The sequence below is a fragment of the Hypanus sabinus genome, chromosome 3 (assembly GCF_030144855.1).
Source record: "Hypanus sabinus isolate sHypSab1 chromosome 3, sHypSab1.hap1, whole genome shotgun sequence".
In the NCBI taxonomy this organism is placed as follows: Eukaryota; Metazoa; Chordata; class Chondrichthyes; order Myliobatiformes; family Dasyatidae; genus Hypanus; species Hypanus sabinus.
Genome location: NC_082708.1, coordinates 162,330,005 through 162,347,945, shown reverse-complemented (window position 1 = coordinate 162,347,945; position 17,941 = coordinate 162,330,005). Strand labels below are relative to the sequence as shown.

The 17,941-nt window shown below is 46.2% G+C and overlaps 1 protein-coding gene across 11 annotated transcripts in view; it reads left to right on the top strand.

Annotated features, from left to right (window-relative positions):
- LOC132391847 (sodium/hydrogen exchanger 9B2-like) overlaps positions 1-17,941 on the top strand; it is a 204,951-nt gene that overhangs the window by 119,514 nt on the left and 67,496 nt on the right. For all 11 annotated transcript variants that reach the window (XM_059965538.1, XM_059965534.1, XM_059965535.1 and 8 more), the window contains 2 exons: positions 10,336-10,507; positions 17,741-17,911. In XM_059965538.1, the coding sequence (XP_059821521.1) occupies positions 10,336-10,507; positions 17,741-17,911 (343 nt within the window). The remainder of the gene's footprint in view (positions 1-10,335; positions 10,508-17,740; positions 17,912-17,941) is intronic.

The following is a 17,941-nucleotide window of genomic DNA, read 5'->3' as shown; positions in this document are numbered from 1 at the left end:
TCTCGGAGGTCTTTAGGGGTGAAGGATGGTGTGGGACCATGCCTGGAGGTCGGGACCGGTGCCAGTAAGCATATCGACCTCAAGATATGCTTACTGAGTGGAGGCGGGGCAAGGCAGTGTGTCGGCGACAATGTTGTTCTTCCCTGTGATGTGACGGACGTCTGTGGTGAATTCTGAAATAAAGGACAGGTGCCTCTGCTGCTGAGCCAACCATGGGTCCAATACCTTGGCCAGGACGAAGGTGTGGGGCTCGTGGTCCGTATACACAGTGAACTCCCTTCCCTCAAGGAAGTACTGGAAATGCCGGACAGCCAGGTAGAGCGCTAGCAACTCTCTGTCAAAAGTGCTGTACTTCACCTCTAGTGGCTGCAGATGCTGGCTGAAGAAAGTGAGTGGTCGCCACTGGTCTTCGACGAGGTGCTCCAGGACTCCACCGACTGCCGTGTCGGAAGTAACAACTGTGAGTGCCGTGGGTACATTGACTCTCGGGTGCACTAGGAAGGCCACCTTTGCCAGCATCTCCTAGGCCTGCTCGAACACCTCTGTGGACACCGTGTCCCATGCCATTTCTTTGGCCTTGCTGGCCATCAGGCTGAACAAGGGTTTCATGATGTGTGCCACCACCGGCACAAACCGATGATGGAAATTGTCCATCCCTACGAACTCCTGCAGGCCCTTGACCGTGCTGGGCTTGGGGAACTGGCGGATGGACTGGACCTTGTCCGGTAGGGGAACTGCGCCATGTCGGTTGACTCTAAGTTGATCTCCGTCAGTCCAAACTGGCACTTCGCCAGATTGATTGCCAGTCCATGGTTGCTCAGGCATTGGCAGAGCTGCATTCTTGAGACCAAAAGGCATCTTCAGGCATTCAAACAAGCCGAACGGGGTGATGAGGGCTGTCTTGAGCATGTCATCGGGGTGCACTGGGATCTGATGGTATCCCCTGACCAGATCGATTTTCGAGAAGATGGTCACTCCATGCAGGTTTGCCAAGAAGTCCTGAATGTGGGGTACCGGGAATTTGTTGGTGGTTGTGGCGTTGTTGAGCCTTCTGTAATCTCCATCCTCCTGTGGACTTGGGCACCATGTGTAGTGGGGATGTCCACGGGCTGTCTGAGCGGCGTACGATTCCCATCTCTTCCATCTTATGGAACTCCTCCTTGGCGAGGTGGAGCTTGTCGGGTGGGAGCCTGCGAGCTCGGGCGTGCAGCGGTGGTCCTTGCGTGGGGTTGTGGTGCTGAACGCTGTGCTTGGGGTTAGCTGTGGAGAGCTGCGGAGTGACTATGGAGGGGAATTCCACCAACACCCTGGCGAATTCATTACCCGAGAGGGTCACGGAATCCAGGTGGAGGGCCAATAGCTTGGCTTCTCCGAACTGGAACGTCTCGGCGTGGACCAAACGCCGGCCTTTTAGATTGAACAGGAGGCAGTTGGCTCATAGAAAATCTGCTCCTAGTAGTGGCTGTGTGATGCACCATCAATAACTCTTGGAGACGTGAGTCGAGATAGGCTTTTATTAGCTGGAAGAAAGCACCGTCAGCAGCAAGAGATCACCATACAACATCCTGGAGACTGAGGGAGGAGCAGTGCCTCCAATCGCCTTTATACAGGGGTCTGTGGGAGGAGCCACAGGAGCAGTCAGCAGGGTGGGCGTGTCCAGACAGGTATATGTAGTTCACCACATTCACCCCCCCCCCCCCTTTGTTTTAAAAGAGAGTCCCCATGGGGCGAAGTTTCTTACAAGTATATTTACAGGTTAAGTCTATCAGGTGGTCGAATCTGTCGCTGCGATCTACATAGCACCGGCAGTGATTGCACTAGAGACGGTGGTTATGCTGGTTCCGGCCTGACTTGAGGTGTCAGCCCATTAGGCGTCAGTGATCCCTCGCGAGTGCGAGGCGCCCGGTATGGCAGTGTCGCAAGGAGTCTATGTAGGGCTTGGTGTGCGTGGTGTCAGGTAGGTCTACACCTCGGTGGGTACAGGGTTCATATTTACCGTGGAGTGTTCGGGGAAGTGGTCTGCTGCTCCTGCGGGTGCCAGGTTGCGGATGGAGACCATGTCCTCCCACCCATCAGGTAAGACCACGTAGGCATACTGGGGGTTCGCATGTAGTAGGTGAACCCTCTCGACCAGCGGGGAGTATTTATTGCTCCACGCATGTTTCTGGAGCAGCACTGGCCCTGGGGACGTCAGCCAAGCCAGTAGGGTGGTCCCAGTGGCAGACTTCCTGGGGAAAAGAAAAGAGGTGCTCATGAGGGGTGGCATTGGTGGACGTACATAACAGAGAGCGGATGGAGTGGAGTGCCTCGGGGAGGACCTCCTGCCATCGAGAGACCGGCAACCCCTTTGACTTAAGGGCTAAAAGTGTGGCCTTCCACACTGTGGCATTCTCCCTCTCCACCTGTCCATTTCCCCGGGGATTATAGCTGGTGGTCCTACTAGTAGCAATGCCCCTAGCCAGCAGGTACTGGCGCAGCTCGTCACTCATAAAGGAGGACCCTCTATCACTGTGGATATAGCAGGGATATCCAGAGTGAAGAGCTGGTGCAGGGCTTTTATGACGGACGTGGCAGTGGTGTCGGGGCAGGGGATGGCAAAGGGGAACCATGAGTACTCGTCGATAATGTTGAGAAAGTAGACATTGCGGTCGGTGGAGGGAAGGGGGCCCTTAAAGTCAACACTCAGTCTCTCAAAGGGGCGGGTGGCCTTGATAAGTTGCGCCTTTTCAGGACGGTAGAAGTGTGGTTTGCACTCAGCGCAGACTTGGCAGTCCCTGGTCATCGTCCTGATGTCCTCAAGAGAGTGAGGCAGGATCCAGGCTTTCACGAAATGGTAAAATCGGGTGACCCCCGGGTGGCAAAGATCTGCATGGAGGGTGTATAGCTGGTCGAGCTGCGCGCTGGCACACACTCCCCGGGATAGGGCATCAGGGGGCTCATTGAGCCTTCCAGGCCGGTACAGGATATCATAGTTGTGGGTGGAGAGTTCTATTCTCCACTGCAAAATTTTATCATTTTTGATTTTGCCCTGCTGTTGGTTGCTGAACATGAACGCAACTGAGCTCTGGTCGGTCAGCAAGGTGAACCTCTTGCCAGCGAGATAGTGCCTCCAGTGCCTAATAGCTTCCACTATGGCCTGGGCTTCTTTCTCCACTGCGGAGTGCTGAATTTCAGGGCCTTGAAGGGCACGAGAAAAGAATGCTACTGGCCTGCCTGCCTGATTGAGGGTAGCAGCCAGTGCGAAGTCGGAGGCGTCACTCTCTACTTGGAAAGGAATGGTCTCGTCCACCGCATGTATCGTTGCTTTGGCAATGTCCCCTTTAATGCGGCTGAAGGCCGCGTGGGCCTCGGCAGAGAGGGGAAATGTGGTGGACTTGACCGGGGGCAGGCCTTGTCTGCGTAATGAGGGACCCATTGGGCGTAATAGGAAAAGAAGCCCAGGCACCGTCTGAGGGCTTTGAGGGTGGTGGGAAGAGGGAGTTCTAACAGGGGGCGCATACGGTCGGGATCAGGGCCAATGACCCCGTTTTCCACGACACACCCCGGGATAGCGAGTCAGGTGGTTCCGAACACACACTTGTCCCTGTTATAAGTAAGGTTCAGGGCTTTGGCCACTTGGAAAAATCGTTGGAGGTTGGTGTTGTGATCCGGCCAGTCGTGACTGCAGATGGTGATGTTATCCAGATATGGAAATGTGGCCTTCAGTTGGCACTGGTCCACCATCCGGTCCATTTCCCTCTGAAAGACAGAGACACCATTTGTGACACTGAAGGGGACACGCAGGAAGTGATAGAGCCTGCCGCCAGCCTCAAAGGAGGTGTAGGGGCGGTCCTCCGGGTGGATGGGGAGCTGGTGGTAAGCGGATTTCAGATCTATTGTCGAGTACACCTTGTACTGAGCTATCTGGTTGACCATATCCACGATGCGGGGTAGGGGGTACGTGTCAAGCTGCATGACCCTATTGATGGTCTGGCTATAGTCCACGACCATTCCATTTTTCTGCCCGGTCCAAACAACAACCACCTGGGCCCTCCAAGGACTTGTGCTTGGCTCAATGATCCCCTCCCTGAGCAGCCGCTGCACCTCCAACTTAATGAAGGCCCTGTCCCCCTTGCTGTACCTCCTGCTTTTAGTTGCCACAGGTTTACAGTCAGGGGTCAGGTTGGCGAACAATGGTGAGGGAGGGATCTCGAGGGTGGAGAGGCTGCAAGTGGTGTCAGTAGCGCAGCTGTCGGCATGGTGCTGGGTGAGATGTGCGGGTCGGTGTGTGTGTGTGGTCGGTAGCGGGGTATATGACGAAGTCCCACAAAACTGAGGGTTCCTGCCAGTAAGTGGTGGGAGGGGCCCGTCATATGCCATAGTCACACTTTTTAGGTGGCTCTGGCGCACAGGCGCACACAGTTGATGCATGACCAGTAGCACAAAGTCCTGGTATTCTGTGCCCTGCACCACCAACGTCGCTACACAACCCCCCTGGATGTCTGTGGAATGTGACCCAGAAGCCATGGTGACCCTCTGGCTTACCGGCTTTGTCACAAGTCCGCAGCGTTGCACCATGTCCGGGTGAATAAAACTCTCAGTGCTGCCCATGTCAAACAGGCAGCTAGTCCTGTGCCCCTCCACCAGGATGTCCATCATTGACCTTGCAAGCTGGTGTGGGGCGCTTTGGTTGAGGGTCATGGAGGCCAGCGTTGAGTCGCCGTATTGGTGCCCGGTAAGCACCCGTGGGTTCGAGGTGGGGCGAGGTGGCACCGACAAAGATGGCCGCCCCCATGCCTCGCACGAGGCGAGCAGGCAAGACGGCGACCCCTCATGCCTTGCACGCGGCGCTGCTTGACCCTGCTTGTGGTTTAGACTTACAGACCTTGGCGAAATGGCCCTTCTTTCCGCAGCTGGAGCAGGTAGCTTCTCGGGCTCGGCAGCTTTCTCGGGGGTGCTTTTCGAGTATACAGAAGTAACACTGCATGGACTTGCAACTGGCAGCAGCTGTGGTCGCTTCGCCGGAGGGTTTCGGGGAGTTCACGGACTCGCGAGTGGCAGCAGCTGAGGTCGACTGGCTGGGTGGCGGGGTCTGCGGCATCCACGGGGCCAGTGGGAGATCGCGCGGCTGGATAGCATCAGCGTTGTGCAGAGCAGCCTCCATCGTGTCGGCCAGCTCGATCGCCGAGCGTAAGGTAAGATCGGTGTTTTCCAGCAGTCACTGGCACACGTACACTGACCTGATCCCCATAACGAAGGCGTCTTGTACCAGGAGCTCCGCATGCTGTTCCACCGTCAGTCCCCTGCAGTCACAGGCCCGCACGAGTGTCTGTAGGGCCCAGACAAACACAGCGCTCGACTCTCCGGCCCGCTGCCACCGCGTCACTAAGCGATGTCTTGCGTAGACGGTGTTCACCGGCCACAGGTACTGTCTTTTGAGGGCGTCCAGTGCCCCTTGGTAGGTTGGCAGGTCCCTGATAAGGGAGTATACCTTCGGACTGACTCTGGAGAGGAGGATTTCGTGCATGATAGCAGGCTCAGTCACAGGAATCTCTTCCAAGTATGATTGGAAGCATGCAAGCCAGAGTTCAAAGGCAATAGCTGCTTCTGGGGCTTGAGGATCAATATCCAATTTTTCCGGACGTAAAATACTTTCCATGTTTTAAAATTCCAGCTAATAAAATTGATGCACCATCAATAACTCTCAGAGACATGAGTCGAGATAGGCTTTTATTAGCTGGAAGGAAGCAACATCAGCAACAAGAGATCGCCACACAACATCCTGGAGACTGAGGGAGGAGCAGTGCCTCCAATCGCCTTTATACAGGGGTCTGTGGGAGGAGCCACAGGAGCAGTCAGCCGGCGGGGGGGGGGGCATGTCCAGACAGGTATATGTAGTTCACCACACTGTGACACCACTGCCAATGTGAAAGTCCAAGTGAAACGGCTGGACTCGAAATGCAGTGAGATAGTTCACGGGTCGTACGTCGGAATACTAGTGCCATTTGCAGCGGTGAGTTCAGGGCCTGGGACCGCATTACGAGTGTCCATGTTGGGGTGGGGGGGGGGAGTACGCTGACTTCGGCTCCGGTGTCTACCAGGAAGCGCTGCCCGGAGTGTCGTCGGTCGCAGAGGTACAGGAGGCTGTCTCAGTGACCAGCTGTCGTAGCCATTAGCAATGGCTGGCCCCGGCGTTTCCTGGAAAAGCACATGGTGGATGGCAGTGGCACGTGCCTGAGCCCCATCTTTGGTGATAGAAACACCATTGTTCTGAGCTTTCGTCTTTTTCCCCCGTGGGTCTCGATGACCTTGGTTGCGGAGCCTGGGTTTGGGGCGCGCGATCATGGCTAGGCCAATGGACGCTGCTGCACGTTGCTTGCTCTGCCAAAGGACATCTGCTTTAGCCGTAACCACGTGTGGGTCACTGAAATTCTCACTCGCGAGGAGGAGGCAAATGCCCTTTAGCATTTGCTCGAGGAACAACTGTTCAAATAGAAGGCACGGCCTATGGCCATCCATGAGCGGCAACATATCGTTCATGAGCTCGGATGGCGTGCGGTCACCCAGGCCGTCCATGTGTAGGAGCCGCATGGCTTGTTCGTGGCAGGAAAGTCCGAAGGTACAGATCAGGAGCACCTTAAGCTTAGCATACCTGTCCTCCGTTGGTGGCTGGCGTAGGAAGTCGATGATCCGACCTGCTGTCTCCTGGTCGAGCGTGCTGACCACGTAGTAATACCGCGTAGCGTTGGCTGTAATTTCTCTGATATTGAACTGGGCCTCAGCCTGCTCGAACTAAACATAGGGCTGAGTGGCCCAGAAAGTCGGGAGCTTCAGAGAGACCACGCTGTCCGAGTTGCTCGAACTCATGGCTAGTCGCTGAGTCACTGGCTCCAGATGCCGTCTGGAATGTCGGGGTCACCAATGTAGTCGTGCGCAACGCACTGCTAAGGAAACACAGAGGCAGAGAGAGCTGAACTCGGAATGCCTTTAATGATTCAAAATCACGCGCTTAAATCCTCCCTCCCATGGGCCCCTGCGACCCGCGGGGCGGACGTGACGTCAGACTGTCCCTGGAAGGTCTGCCCCAAGCAGATAGTTCCAAACGTGCTACTGCATGTCTGCCCCTGGCTCCCGATGGCGGTTTGAGCCCCACGTGTGTGGGCCGCCACACTATCTCCTTTCTTTATAGTCATCCTTTACCACTTTCTAAAGATTTCCCAGTCTTCTGCTCCAACACTTTTTTGTCCAACATTGTATGCCTTTTTTTTTCAACTTAATGCTATCCTTTCATTATTATTCTTGGGTGGTGTATTCTTCCCATCGAAACTTGCTTTCTCAGTGAAATGTATCTCTGAGATTTACAAATTATTGTTTTAAATGTCTGTTCTGCTCAACTTGTCCCTTGATCCATTTTCCCAGTCTGCCTTAGTCAGCTCTGTCTAACTACTGTAATTATCTTTATGTAATTTAAGGGCACCGGTTTTAGACATGACTTCCTCAAATGGATCCTCGACTTCCTAATCGGAAGACCACAATCTATGCGGATTAGTGATAATATCTCCTCCTGGTTGACAATCAACACTGGTGCACCTCAGGGATGTGTGCTTAGCCCACTACTCTACTCCCTCTCTCCCATGACTGTGTGGCTAGGTATAGCTCAAATGCCATCTGTAAATTTGCTGATGATACAACCATTGTTAGTAGAATCTCAGATGGAGATGAGAGGGCATACAGGGGTTGAGTGGTATCAAAGCAGCAACCATGCACTCAATGTCAGTAAGATGAAAGGGCTGAAAGACGGAACAGCGGAGACAGTGAGCAGTTTTAAGTTCCTGGGTGTCAAGATCTCTGAGTATCTAACCTGATCCCAGCATTTTGATGTGACTATAAAGAAGGCAAGACAGTGGCTATATTTCATTAGGAGTTTGAAAAGTTTTGATTTGTCACCTAAAACACTCTAACTTCTACAGATGTTCCATGGAGAGCATTCTAACAAGCTGCATCAATGACTGGTTATGGGGTGGGGGTGGCGGGCTACTGCAAGGGACCAAAAGAAGGTACTGAAAGTTGAAAAGTTAGTCAGCTCCATCTTGGGTACTAGTCCATTTTGTATATAGTACAAAGTTAAATTGTTTTAGTTTCAACTTTAAAAATGAAAGCTAAAACATTATTCCAAAATGGATGATCTGTATCTAGTACAGTATCTTCATGCAATATTGAAATTATCTTGTTATTAACAATGTTACTATTACATTGTTAACATTATTACATATCCCACATGAAAATTTCGGCCAGCTGTTACGGAAGTGAGGCTGTACAAGTGACTGACCATAATACAAGTGACCAATGGCCATAATACTATTAGCTTTAAAACAGTTATGGAAAAAAGATAGGACTGGCCTCAAGATAAAGTCCTAAACAAGGGTAATTTTGGAGACATTGAGCAAGAACTTGTGAAGGTGTTTGGAAAAGGTTGTTTGCAGTTAAATAAATGTCTGGCAATTGGGAGGCTTTTAAAAGTGAGATGGCAGTTAAGGGCCATTATATTCCTGCTGGAGTGAAGGACATGGGCTGACAGGCTTAGAGAACCTTGGCTGAAGAGGGATATTGAAGTTCTGGTCAGGAAAAGGGAACTATACTGTATGTCATATACATCTGGGATTAAGCAAGTTCATTGACAATATGGGATGTAGGAGGACAAAAGAGAATATAAAATATCATTGGCAAATAAGGTAAAGGAGAATTCTAATCTATAATAATAATGACAGATAAAGAGTAACTATGGAGAGAACAGGCCCCCTTGAGGATAAGTATGTGTGGGATCAGAAAGCTGTTCAGGGTTTTTGTATGAACACTACTTGTCTGTATTTATCAGAGAACAGAACAGTGATGTCCTGAAACATATTGACATTATGAAAGCAGAGACATCGGTGCATAAAGAAGAATGAATCTTTGAGGCCTAGCCCAGGTCACTTTGGAGAGCAAGGGAAGACATTTCTGGGTACTCAACAGAGATAATTGTATCATAATTAGCATGGGTGAGGTACCACAAGGCTGGAGTCATTAATGCTATGTCTTTATTTGAGAAGGGTTGCAAAGGTAAGCCAGGGAACTAAAGGCCAGTGAGCCTAATGGCAATGATGGAAAATTACTGAAGTGGTTTATGAGGGACAGGATCTTACTGAATTTGGAAAGGCGAGGACTGGTGTTGGAGGTCAGCATGGGAAATCATGTTTGAATTTTTAAAGTGATGAACAGGAGGATTGACAAGCATTGGTGTTGAGTACATGGATTTTAGCAAGGCCTTTGACAAGGTCACGCATAGTAGGTTAGATCGCATAAGATCCAGGGTGAGCTAGCAGATTGGATACAGAACTGTTTTAGTAGTAGGAGTCAGAATGTGATAGTAGAGGGTTGTTTTCTTATTGTAAGACTATGAACAGTGGTGTTGTTCTTTTGTATGTGTACCAGCAATTTGGATGAGAAAGTAAATGGACTGATTAGTAAGTTTGTGGATAGCTAAGATGAGTTATCTAAGATTATAGCAGGATCTAGACTGACTGGGAGAGTAAATGGAAATTCAACTCAGACAAGTATGAAGTGATATGTTTAGGGAAGATAAACCAGGGCAGAATATACTCAGTTAATGGCAGGATTTTGTGGGGAGGGTTGTAGAATAGGGAAACCTAGGGTAGAACAAGTACAGGGCTCCCCAAAATTGATCACAGCCGTGTCATTGTGTACAAGAATTGGAACATCATATTGCAACTGTACGACGTGTTGGTGAGATTGCAGGGAGTATTGTGTGCGTTTGAGGATGTGATTAAGCTAAAGGGTGTGTAGAAAAGGTTTACAAGGATGTTGCTGGGACTGGAAAGTTTGGATTATAAAGAGAGACTTGATAGGATGGGAATGTTTTGCATCGATAGAGTAGATAGTCACACTTTTTTTTCCTTAACTCTACAAGTGTCTAAAACTAGAGGGCAGGAGTTTTAAGGTGAGAGGAGAATAACTTAAAGAGGACCTGGGGGGCAATTTTTTTTACACAAAAAGTACTGGGTATATGGAAAGAGCTGCCAAAGGAAGTGGCAGGTACAGTATAATTGCAATACTTAAATGACATTTGATCAGGTGCATAGATAAAGAAAAACTTGAGGATATTGGCCAAATATAGACAAATGGACTAGTGGTTTGGCATCTTGGTCGACCGGGTGAGTTGGGTCAAAGGGCTTGTTAACTTGTGCATCTTAATAGAGTACAGGAATCTCCATTACCTTCAATATATTATTTTAGTTTTCCTTTTACCCAAGGGAATAAATGTCTAACTGTGTCTTCTATTTTTCATCCTTGTTGCAGGACTTCACTGATAAGGCAAATAACATAGAACCTTCAGATCTACCACTAGATGAAAGTACCCTTCTGAATAAAAACGGGCGGAATGAGGAGCCTATCCGAAAACATCGCCATAAACTGTGGAAAATATGTACATGCCCACCTCAAGGAATCATTGCTAGCATACTAACAAAGGGTTAGACCATAATATGCTTTTCAATTTTTTTTGTGTGTGTGCCATACTCTGCAGAGCCTTGGCGACCACTTCTTTTTTTCAGGAGGAAAGATTCTGTGAGTGGTCCCCTACGTCCTTCTCACAGCGCAATGTTTGTTTTTATGAGGCCGAGTTGCAAGCTTGACGCTCAACCCAGCATGGATGGAAAGCATGTCTGGGAGCGGCCCGTCTGGATTTGAACTTGGGAACCTTCACTCCGGAGTCCAGTGCTAATGTCACTGTGCCACCAGCTGGCATATTTTCAATACTAAGCTTTTTTATTATTAATAAAACCTGCATATTACTTGTTTATACATCAATAGAGGCTTCACTACCCATGCCATATCACATAATTGGATGAAACATTTGAGAGGATAGAGCACATAGAACAAAAAACAATCTGCTGGAGGAACTCAACAATCAAGCAAAACGACTGTCAGTGTTTTGGGTTGAAAACCTGCATCATGACAAGCGGAGAGGAGAGATGGCCAGTATAAAGAAGAGAAAGGGAATGGTGAGAAAGGGGTCTTAGGTGATTGGTGGATGAGATAAGAGATGAGAAGCAGGTTGTGCCAGGCAGAGGAGGTGCAGTGGAGCTGGGAAACAGTGGCAGGTGCATGATGGATGGAGGCAGACAAAGTGACAAAGAGAAAAGTATATTGAGGCAGATGGAGCAAGGTAGGCGAGGGATGTGTGAAGATTGGAGGGAGCAGCTAGAGGGAGATAACCAAAACACAATGGACTATCAGTGATGAAAAGTAGACCAACTCCAACTTCCCTCCTCCAACCTTGCTCTCTATGCCTTTCAGTATTTTTTCTCAATCCCTATTCCCCCCCACAGCCATCTTTCATTCATCTGCCACTGTCTCCCAACTTCACTCATGCTCACCTAACTTCCCCTCCTCAATCCACCAATCACCTTGGACCTCTTTCTCACCACTGCCCTTCTCTGGCCATCTTGCCTCACCATTCTCAGTCTTCATGCAGATATTCAACCAAAAACATTAGCAATTCCTCTAAGTTCCTCTAGCAGATTGGTTGTTGCTCTAGAGCATTGAACAGTACAGCACTGGAACAGGTTCTTCAGCCATGTTCTTGCAATCAAAACTAATCTCATCTACCTGAACATGGTCTTTATCCTTCCATTCCTTGCCAGTTGATGTGCTGGCTAAATGCCTCTTTTATGTCTTAATTATGTTGTTTACACCACTTTCCCTTAAAGCCTGTTCCAGGGACCCACTACTGTCTTTGTTAAAAAAGTGTCTCACCCTTCTCCTTTAAATTTTAGATTCAGTACAGAAAGCCATTCAGTGCTGGTCTGAGGAAATAGATGAGTTTCTACATGAGTGCTTTACAGCAGTAAACCGGTCTGTGTCAGTAGCCAGCCTAGATGAGTATGCCACCATCACCATGGACTTTATCAGCAAGTGCATTGAGGACTGTGTACCAAAGGGGACAATATGGGTGTTCCCAAACCAGAAACCATAGATCAACTGGGGATCCAGTCCCCTCTGAAGTCCAAGACTGCAGTATTCAAAACAGCTCACCCTGACCTTTACAAGATATCAAGATACAATCTCCATAAAACCATCAGGAATACCAAGAGACAATGCAAGTCCAAAATTGAGCCTCTGACCAGTTGTGACAGGGCTTACATGCTTTACTGGATCACAAAATGAAATTACAACAGAGTATACTTTTCTCCAGAAGGGGATTGAAATGAAACCACCCTTCAATGCACCTGGATCTGAAATAGTTGTCCCAAATATAAGATGGATCTTCCGGAGAATGTACCTACGGAAAACATCTAGCTAGATGATGTTCCTAGCTATGTCTTACATCCTGCACACATCAGCTGGCAAAGATATTTGCAAACATTTTTTTATCTCTTCCTGCTTCAATTTGAGGTTCCCACCTTCTTTCAGAAGACAATTATCATCTCGGTATCAAAAAAAGCAAGGTAACTTGCCTCAATGCCTACTGCCTGTTGGCTTTCACATCCACCATCATGAAGCATTTCAAGAGACTGGTCATGGCACATAATTCATTCTAGCTTCCCACTTGACCTACTGCATTTCACCTACAGCTGAAACAGGTCTATTGCAGATGCTATCTCCTTGTCACTACATTCATTTAGAGAGCATCTGGACAGTAAAGGCACCTGCATTTGATATCATTTATTAAGTCTAGCTCTACCTTCAGTACTATAATTCCAAGCAAACTTATCTCCAATCTCTTAGACCTGGGACTCAATACCTCTGTTTTCAACTGGATTTTTGATTATCCTTACAAAAGTTTTTATTTCTTGCGCTGTGATGCTCCCACAAAATAAATTTCATGACAGATATTAGTGATAATAAAATTCATTCTGGTTGACTTCCTCACCAGCAGATTACAATCAGTAAGGAGAGGCAGTGACACTTGCCCAACAATTATCTTTCACACTGGTGCCCCTCAAGGCTGTTTCTTCAGCCTCCGACTCTACACCCTATACACTCACAACCGTGTATCCAAAATCTTCCCTAGCTCTATCTACAAGTTTGCAGATAATGTCACCATAGTAATGAGTCAGAGTACAGGAAGGAGATAGAGAGTCTTGTGACACGGTGTCATGATAACAACCCTTTCCTTCAATGTCAGTAAAACATAAAAGCTGGTCATTGACTTCAGGAAGTAGGGATGATGCATGTGCTCCTATTTACTTCAAAGGTGCTGAGGCCAAAAGGGTTGAGAGCTTCAATTACTTAGGAGTGAACATCACCAATAACCTGTCATTGTCCAACCATATAGAGATCACAGGCAAGAAAGCTCATCAGTGCCTCTGCTTCCTCAGGATGCTAAAGAAATTTGGCATGATCCCTTTGACCCTCACCGATTTTCATTGATGCACCATAATAAACTGCCTATCTTGATTTGACCCTCACCATTTTTTATTGATGCACTATGTAAAGCTATCTAGATGCATCATGGCTTAATATGGCATCTGCTTCGTCTGTGCCCACAAGAAACTGTAAAGAGTTGTGGACACAGCTCAGCATATTGTGGAAATCAGCCTCCTCTCCATGGACTCTGCACTTCTTGCTGCTTTGGTACAGCAAAATCGAAGACGCCTTTCCCTGGACATTCTTTCTTCTCCTCCCTCACATTGTGCAGAAGATATAAAAGCCTGAAAGCACTTATCACCAGGTTCAACAATGGCTTATATCCCACTGTTACAAGAATATTGTACAATGCTTAGTACAATGTGATGGACTCATGACCTCACAGTCTGCCTCCTTATGACCTTGCACCTTACTGTCTACATGCACTGCACTTTCTCTGTAAGTGTAACACTACTGCTTTGTTTGACATCAGTACACTATTGTAATTAATTATATGAACAGTATGCAAGACAAGTTTTTCACTGTACCTCGGTATATGTGACAATAATAAACTAATTTACCTTACCTTAAACTTGTGTCCTAATATTTTTACATTTTCATCATGAGGATAAAGATTCTGACTATCTACCTTATCTATGCCTTTTAATATTTTATATACTTCCATCAAGTTGGCCCTCAGACTCAAATCTCCAGGGAAAACAATCCAAGTTTGTCCAACTTCTTTATAGCTAATACACTTCAGATAAGCAATGTCTTGGTTAATTTATTCTGCATCCTCTGATAATCTAGTGGTTAGAACTGCACACAGTACGTCAAATGTAGTTTTGTAGAAATGTAGCATGATTTACTATTGTTTATGCACAATCCTTGATGAAGGTAAGGATATTATGTCTTCTTTACCATCCTACCTTTTGTATTAGCACTTTTAGGAATGATAGACCTGCACCACAAGATCCCTCTGTACATAAATTTTTGTTGTTTGTTTGTCATATACATTAATGATCTGGATGATGGGGTGGTAAATTGGATTAGTAAGTATGCAGATGATACTAAGATAGGTGGCGTTGTACAAATGTAGATAATGAAGTAGGTTTTCAAAGCTTGCAGAGAGATTTAGGCCAGTTAAAAGAGTGAGCTGAAAGATGGCAGATGGAGTTTCATGCTGGTAAGTGTGAGGTGCTACATTTTGGTAGGACTAATCAAAATAGGACATACATGGTAAATGGCAGGGAATTGAAGAATTCAATAGAACAGAGTGATCTAGGAATAATAGTGCATAGTTCCCTGAAGGTGGAGTCTCATGTGGATAGGGTGGTGAAGAAAGCTTTTGGTATGCTGGCCTTTATAAATCAGAGCATTGAGTATAGGAGTTAGGATGTAATGTTAAAATTGTACAAGGCATTGGTGAGGCCAAATTTGGAGTATTGTGTACAGTTCTGCTCACTGAATTGTAGGAAAGATGTCAACAAAATAGAGAGAGTACAGAGGAGATTTACTAGAAAGTTACCTGGGTTTCAGCACCTAAGTTAGAGAAAGGTTGAACAAGTTAGGTCTTTATTCTTTAGAACGTAGAAGGTTGAGGGGAGACTTGATAGAGGTATTTAAAATTATGAGAGGGATAGATAGAGTTGACGTGGATAGGCTTTTTACATTGAGAGTAGGGGAGATTCAAACAAGTAGACATGAGTTAAGAGTTAGGGGGCAAAAGTTTAGGGGTAACACAAGGGGGAACTTCATTACTCAGGGAGTAGTAGTTGTGTGGAATGAGCTTCCAGTAGAAGTGGTAGAGGCAGGTTTGATACTGTAATTTTAAAAAAATTGGATAGGTATATGGACAGGGAAGGACAGAGCTCCATCAAATGTGTGAGTCAGGGCTTCTACCACAGAAAGCCTTACTGACTATCTCTAACAAGTCCATGCTTTTTCATATGCATGTAAACCCTGTCCCTATGAATCTTCTCCAATAATTTACCTACCACTGTAGTAGGCTTCATAGGTCTATAGTTTTTTGAATGATCTGTTACCAAACTTAAATAAAGGAACAACATTGGCCATTCTCCATCTTCTAGGACATTGACTGTGGCCAAAGAGGATACAATGATCTCTTTCAAGACCCTAGAGATCCCCTCCCTTGCCTTCCTCAGTATCCTAGGATAGACTCCACCCAATAACACCTCTTTGACATTGACGTGTCTTAGAAATCAACATAACTCTCTCTGTTCATCTGTTATCCTTGATGAATACAATATAAACATGAGTTATCCAATTTTCTTGTTTCTTGTAGTTCTAGTATTATTTTTTACTGTACTAAATATGATACAGTTTCAATCAAATTATATTTAGAAATGTTGGGTAGAAATTCACAAGAGTAGAATTTCTGACACGGAGTTCCAAGCAAATTCAAAATGCAAGGCTACCTTTCATTCTCACGATTGATCAATTTTGCTTAATAATGAAGTCTCACCACATCTCTCAGCTGTTGATGTGCCAATGTGATTTTCTAAAAAAGAATCAATGGGCAGAAATCCCAAGCTGGTCCAAAAACCCAGGCTATATAGAGCAATAGAGTGCTCTGTCTCCGCAGCTTGCGTATTCTCCCTGTAACCCCCTGGATTTCCCATGTGCTCTGTTTCCTTCCCCCATCCCAAAATTGTGCTGGTTAGTGGATTAATTTACCACTATAAAGTGGAAGATGATGGGAATATGGTCAGACTAAAACACGATTAGCGTAAGATTAAGCAAAATGAGTGTTTGATTGTCTGCATGGACCTTGTGCTTTTACGTTGTATGACCCTATTATCTGACACTGCAGATAGAAGTTCCACCAATGCTCATCAGAAAATAGCTGGAGACAAAAAAAAAACAGCATATTCTTAGGAGGCATTGAGCAAACTGACCTGGCTGATATAAAACTCAAAAGACCTGAAATAAGATTATTTGACGAAGTGATTGCAGTGGGAATAAGTCTATCTTGTCTATCAGTCCTTTACCTATGTATAAGTACCTTAATCACGTTAGTTTTTATGGATCAAATATCATTTGTAAGAGGATTTGGTTTCACATAAGCTGTGACTCAGCAGATGTTTTCATATTTGATCCCTTGTGGAGTATTAGCACCAGAAGGGCTCCAGGCCAGGCACCTAGAAAGTCTGCAGTGGTGTGACCAAATAATTGTTTATGTTGTTCAGTATTACACAAAGAACTTCTTCGGTTTGTGGTATTATTGAAATATGAGGAGCCAACAAACTTGTTCTAGCATCATAAGGCCCCAAATGTATCAGTTCTGGTGTGTAATGTAGACACAAATGGAGGGGGAATGCAAATAGAAGAGGAGTTCAATGCACTCCCTTTCTTTTCTTTATAGTGGCCATCTTCACCTCTCCATTCTCATTCCTGATGCCAGGTTTTGACCTGAATGCTGACAATACTTTTCCTCTAGCAGAATATTGTTGTGTAGCAGATGTGTAGTGCTGTCCATTTCATTGTGAGTTCAAATAGTAAATTATCAACTAGCCAAAGGTCTAATTTGTTTTCTAAGACCTTAAAGATATAGGAACAGAATTAAGATCCTATTCGGCCCATCATGTCTGCTCTACTAGTCAATCTTGACTGTTTTTTCTCAACAACATTCTCCCACCTTCTCCCTATAATCCTTAACCCCTTATCAATCAATCACCTCTGCCTACAGTGCACCCAGTGATTTGGCCTCCACAGTCCTCTTACAAATTCCACAGATTGTGCACCCTCTGGCTGAAGAAGTTCCTTCTCATTTCAATTTTAAAAGAATGTCCTTTTACTCTAAAACTGTGCCTTCAGATCCTAGAAGATCCTAGACCTCTTCCACTAATGGAAGCATTTGCTCTGCTTCCTCTCTATCAGGCCTTTCAGTATTTGGTAGGTCTCAATGCCATTCCACACCTGCATCCCTCCCCACCCCATTTCACCTCATTATTCCCCACCCTTTGTGTTGAACTTTTAGCTATTTTATAGCTTTGGTGACTCAGTTTTGGCAATGTTGTCTTTGCCTCTCCCAAAAAACTGGATCAAAATGGAACACAAATGTATTATAAATGTATTTATGGTTTTAATGTTTGTATGATATATGATGTTACCAAAACAAATACACAAATTTTCTATTGTGTTAGCACCATATTAACAATAGCAACACCAGAGCAAGCATATTTTAGAAGTCTGTATTTACTGAGATTTTATGTTGATACTGTAGTTGTTTTCCAAAAGAAGATATAAAATCTTACTTAGTCTTTGTATACTTCAGAATAAAAGTACAATCTTAAGATCCTTGTATTCACCAGTTTTTACCATTCTTTTACAGTGATTATGGTGATCCTGCTGTGGGCTGTTGTCTGGTCAATTACAGGCCCTGAGTGCCTCCCTGGTGGTAATTTATTTGGAAATCTGATACTGTTCATCTGTGCAGTTCTGGGAGGGAAGCTTGTTGGAATGATCAAATTCCCAAATCTGCCTCCATTACCACCTCTTCTAGGTAAGAAAATGGAAACCATAGTAATTCACG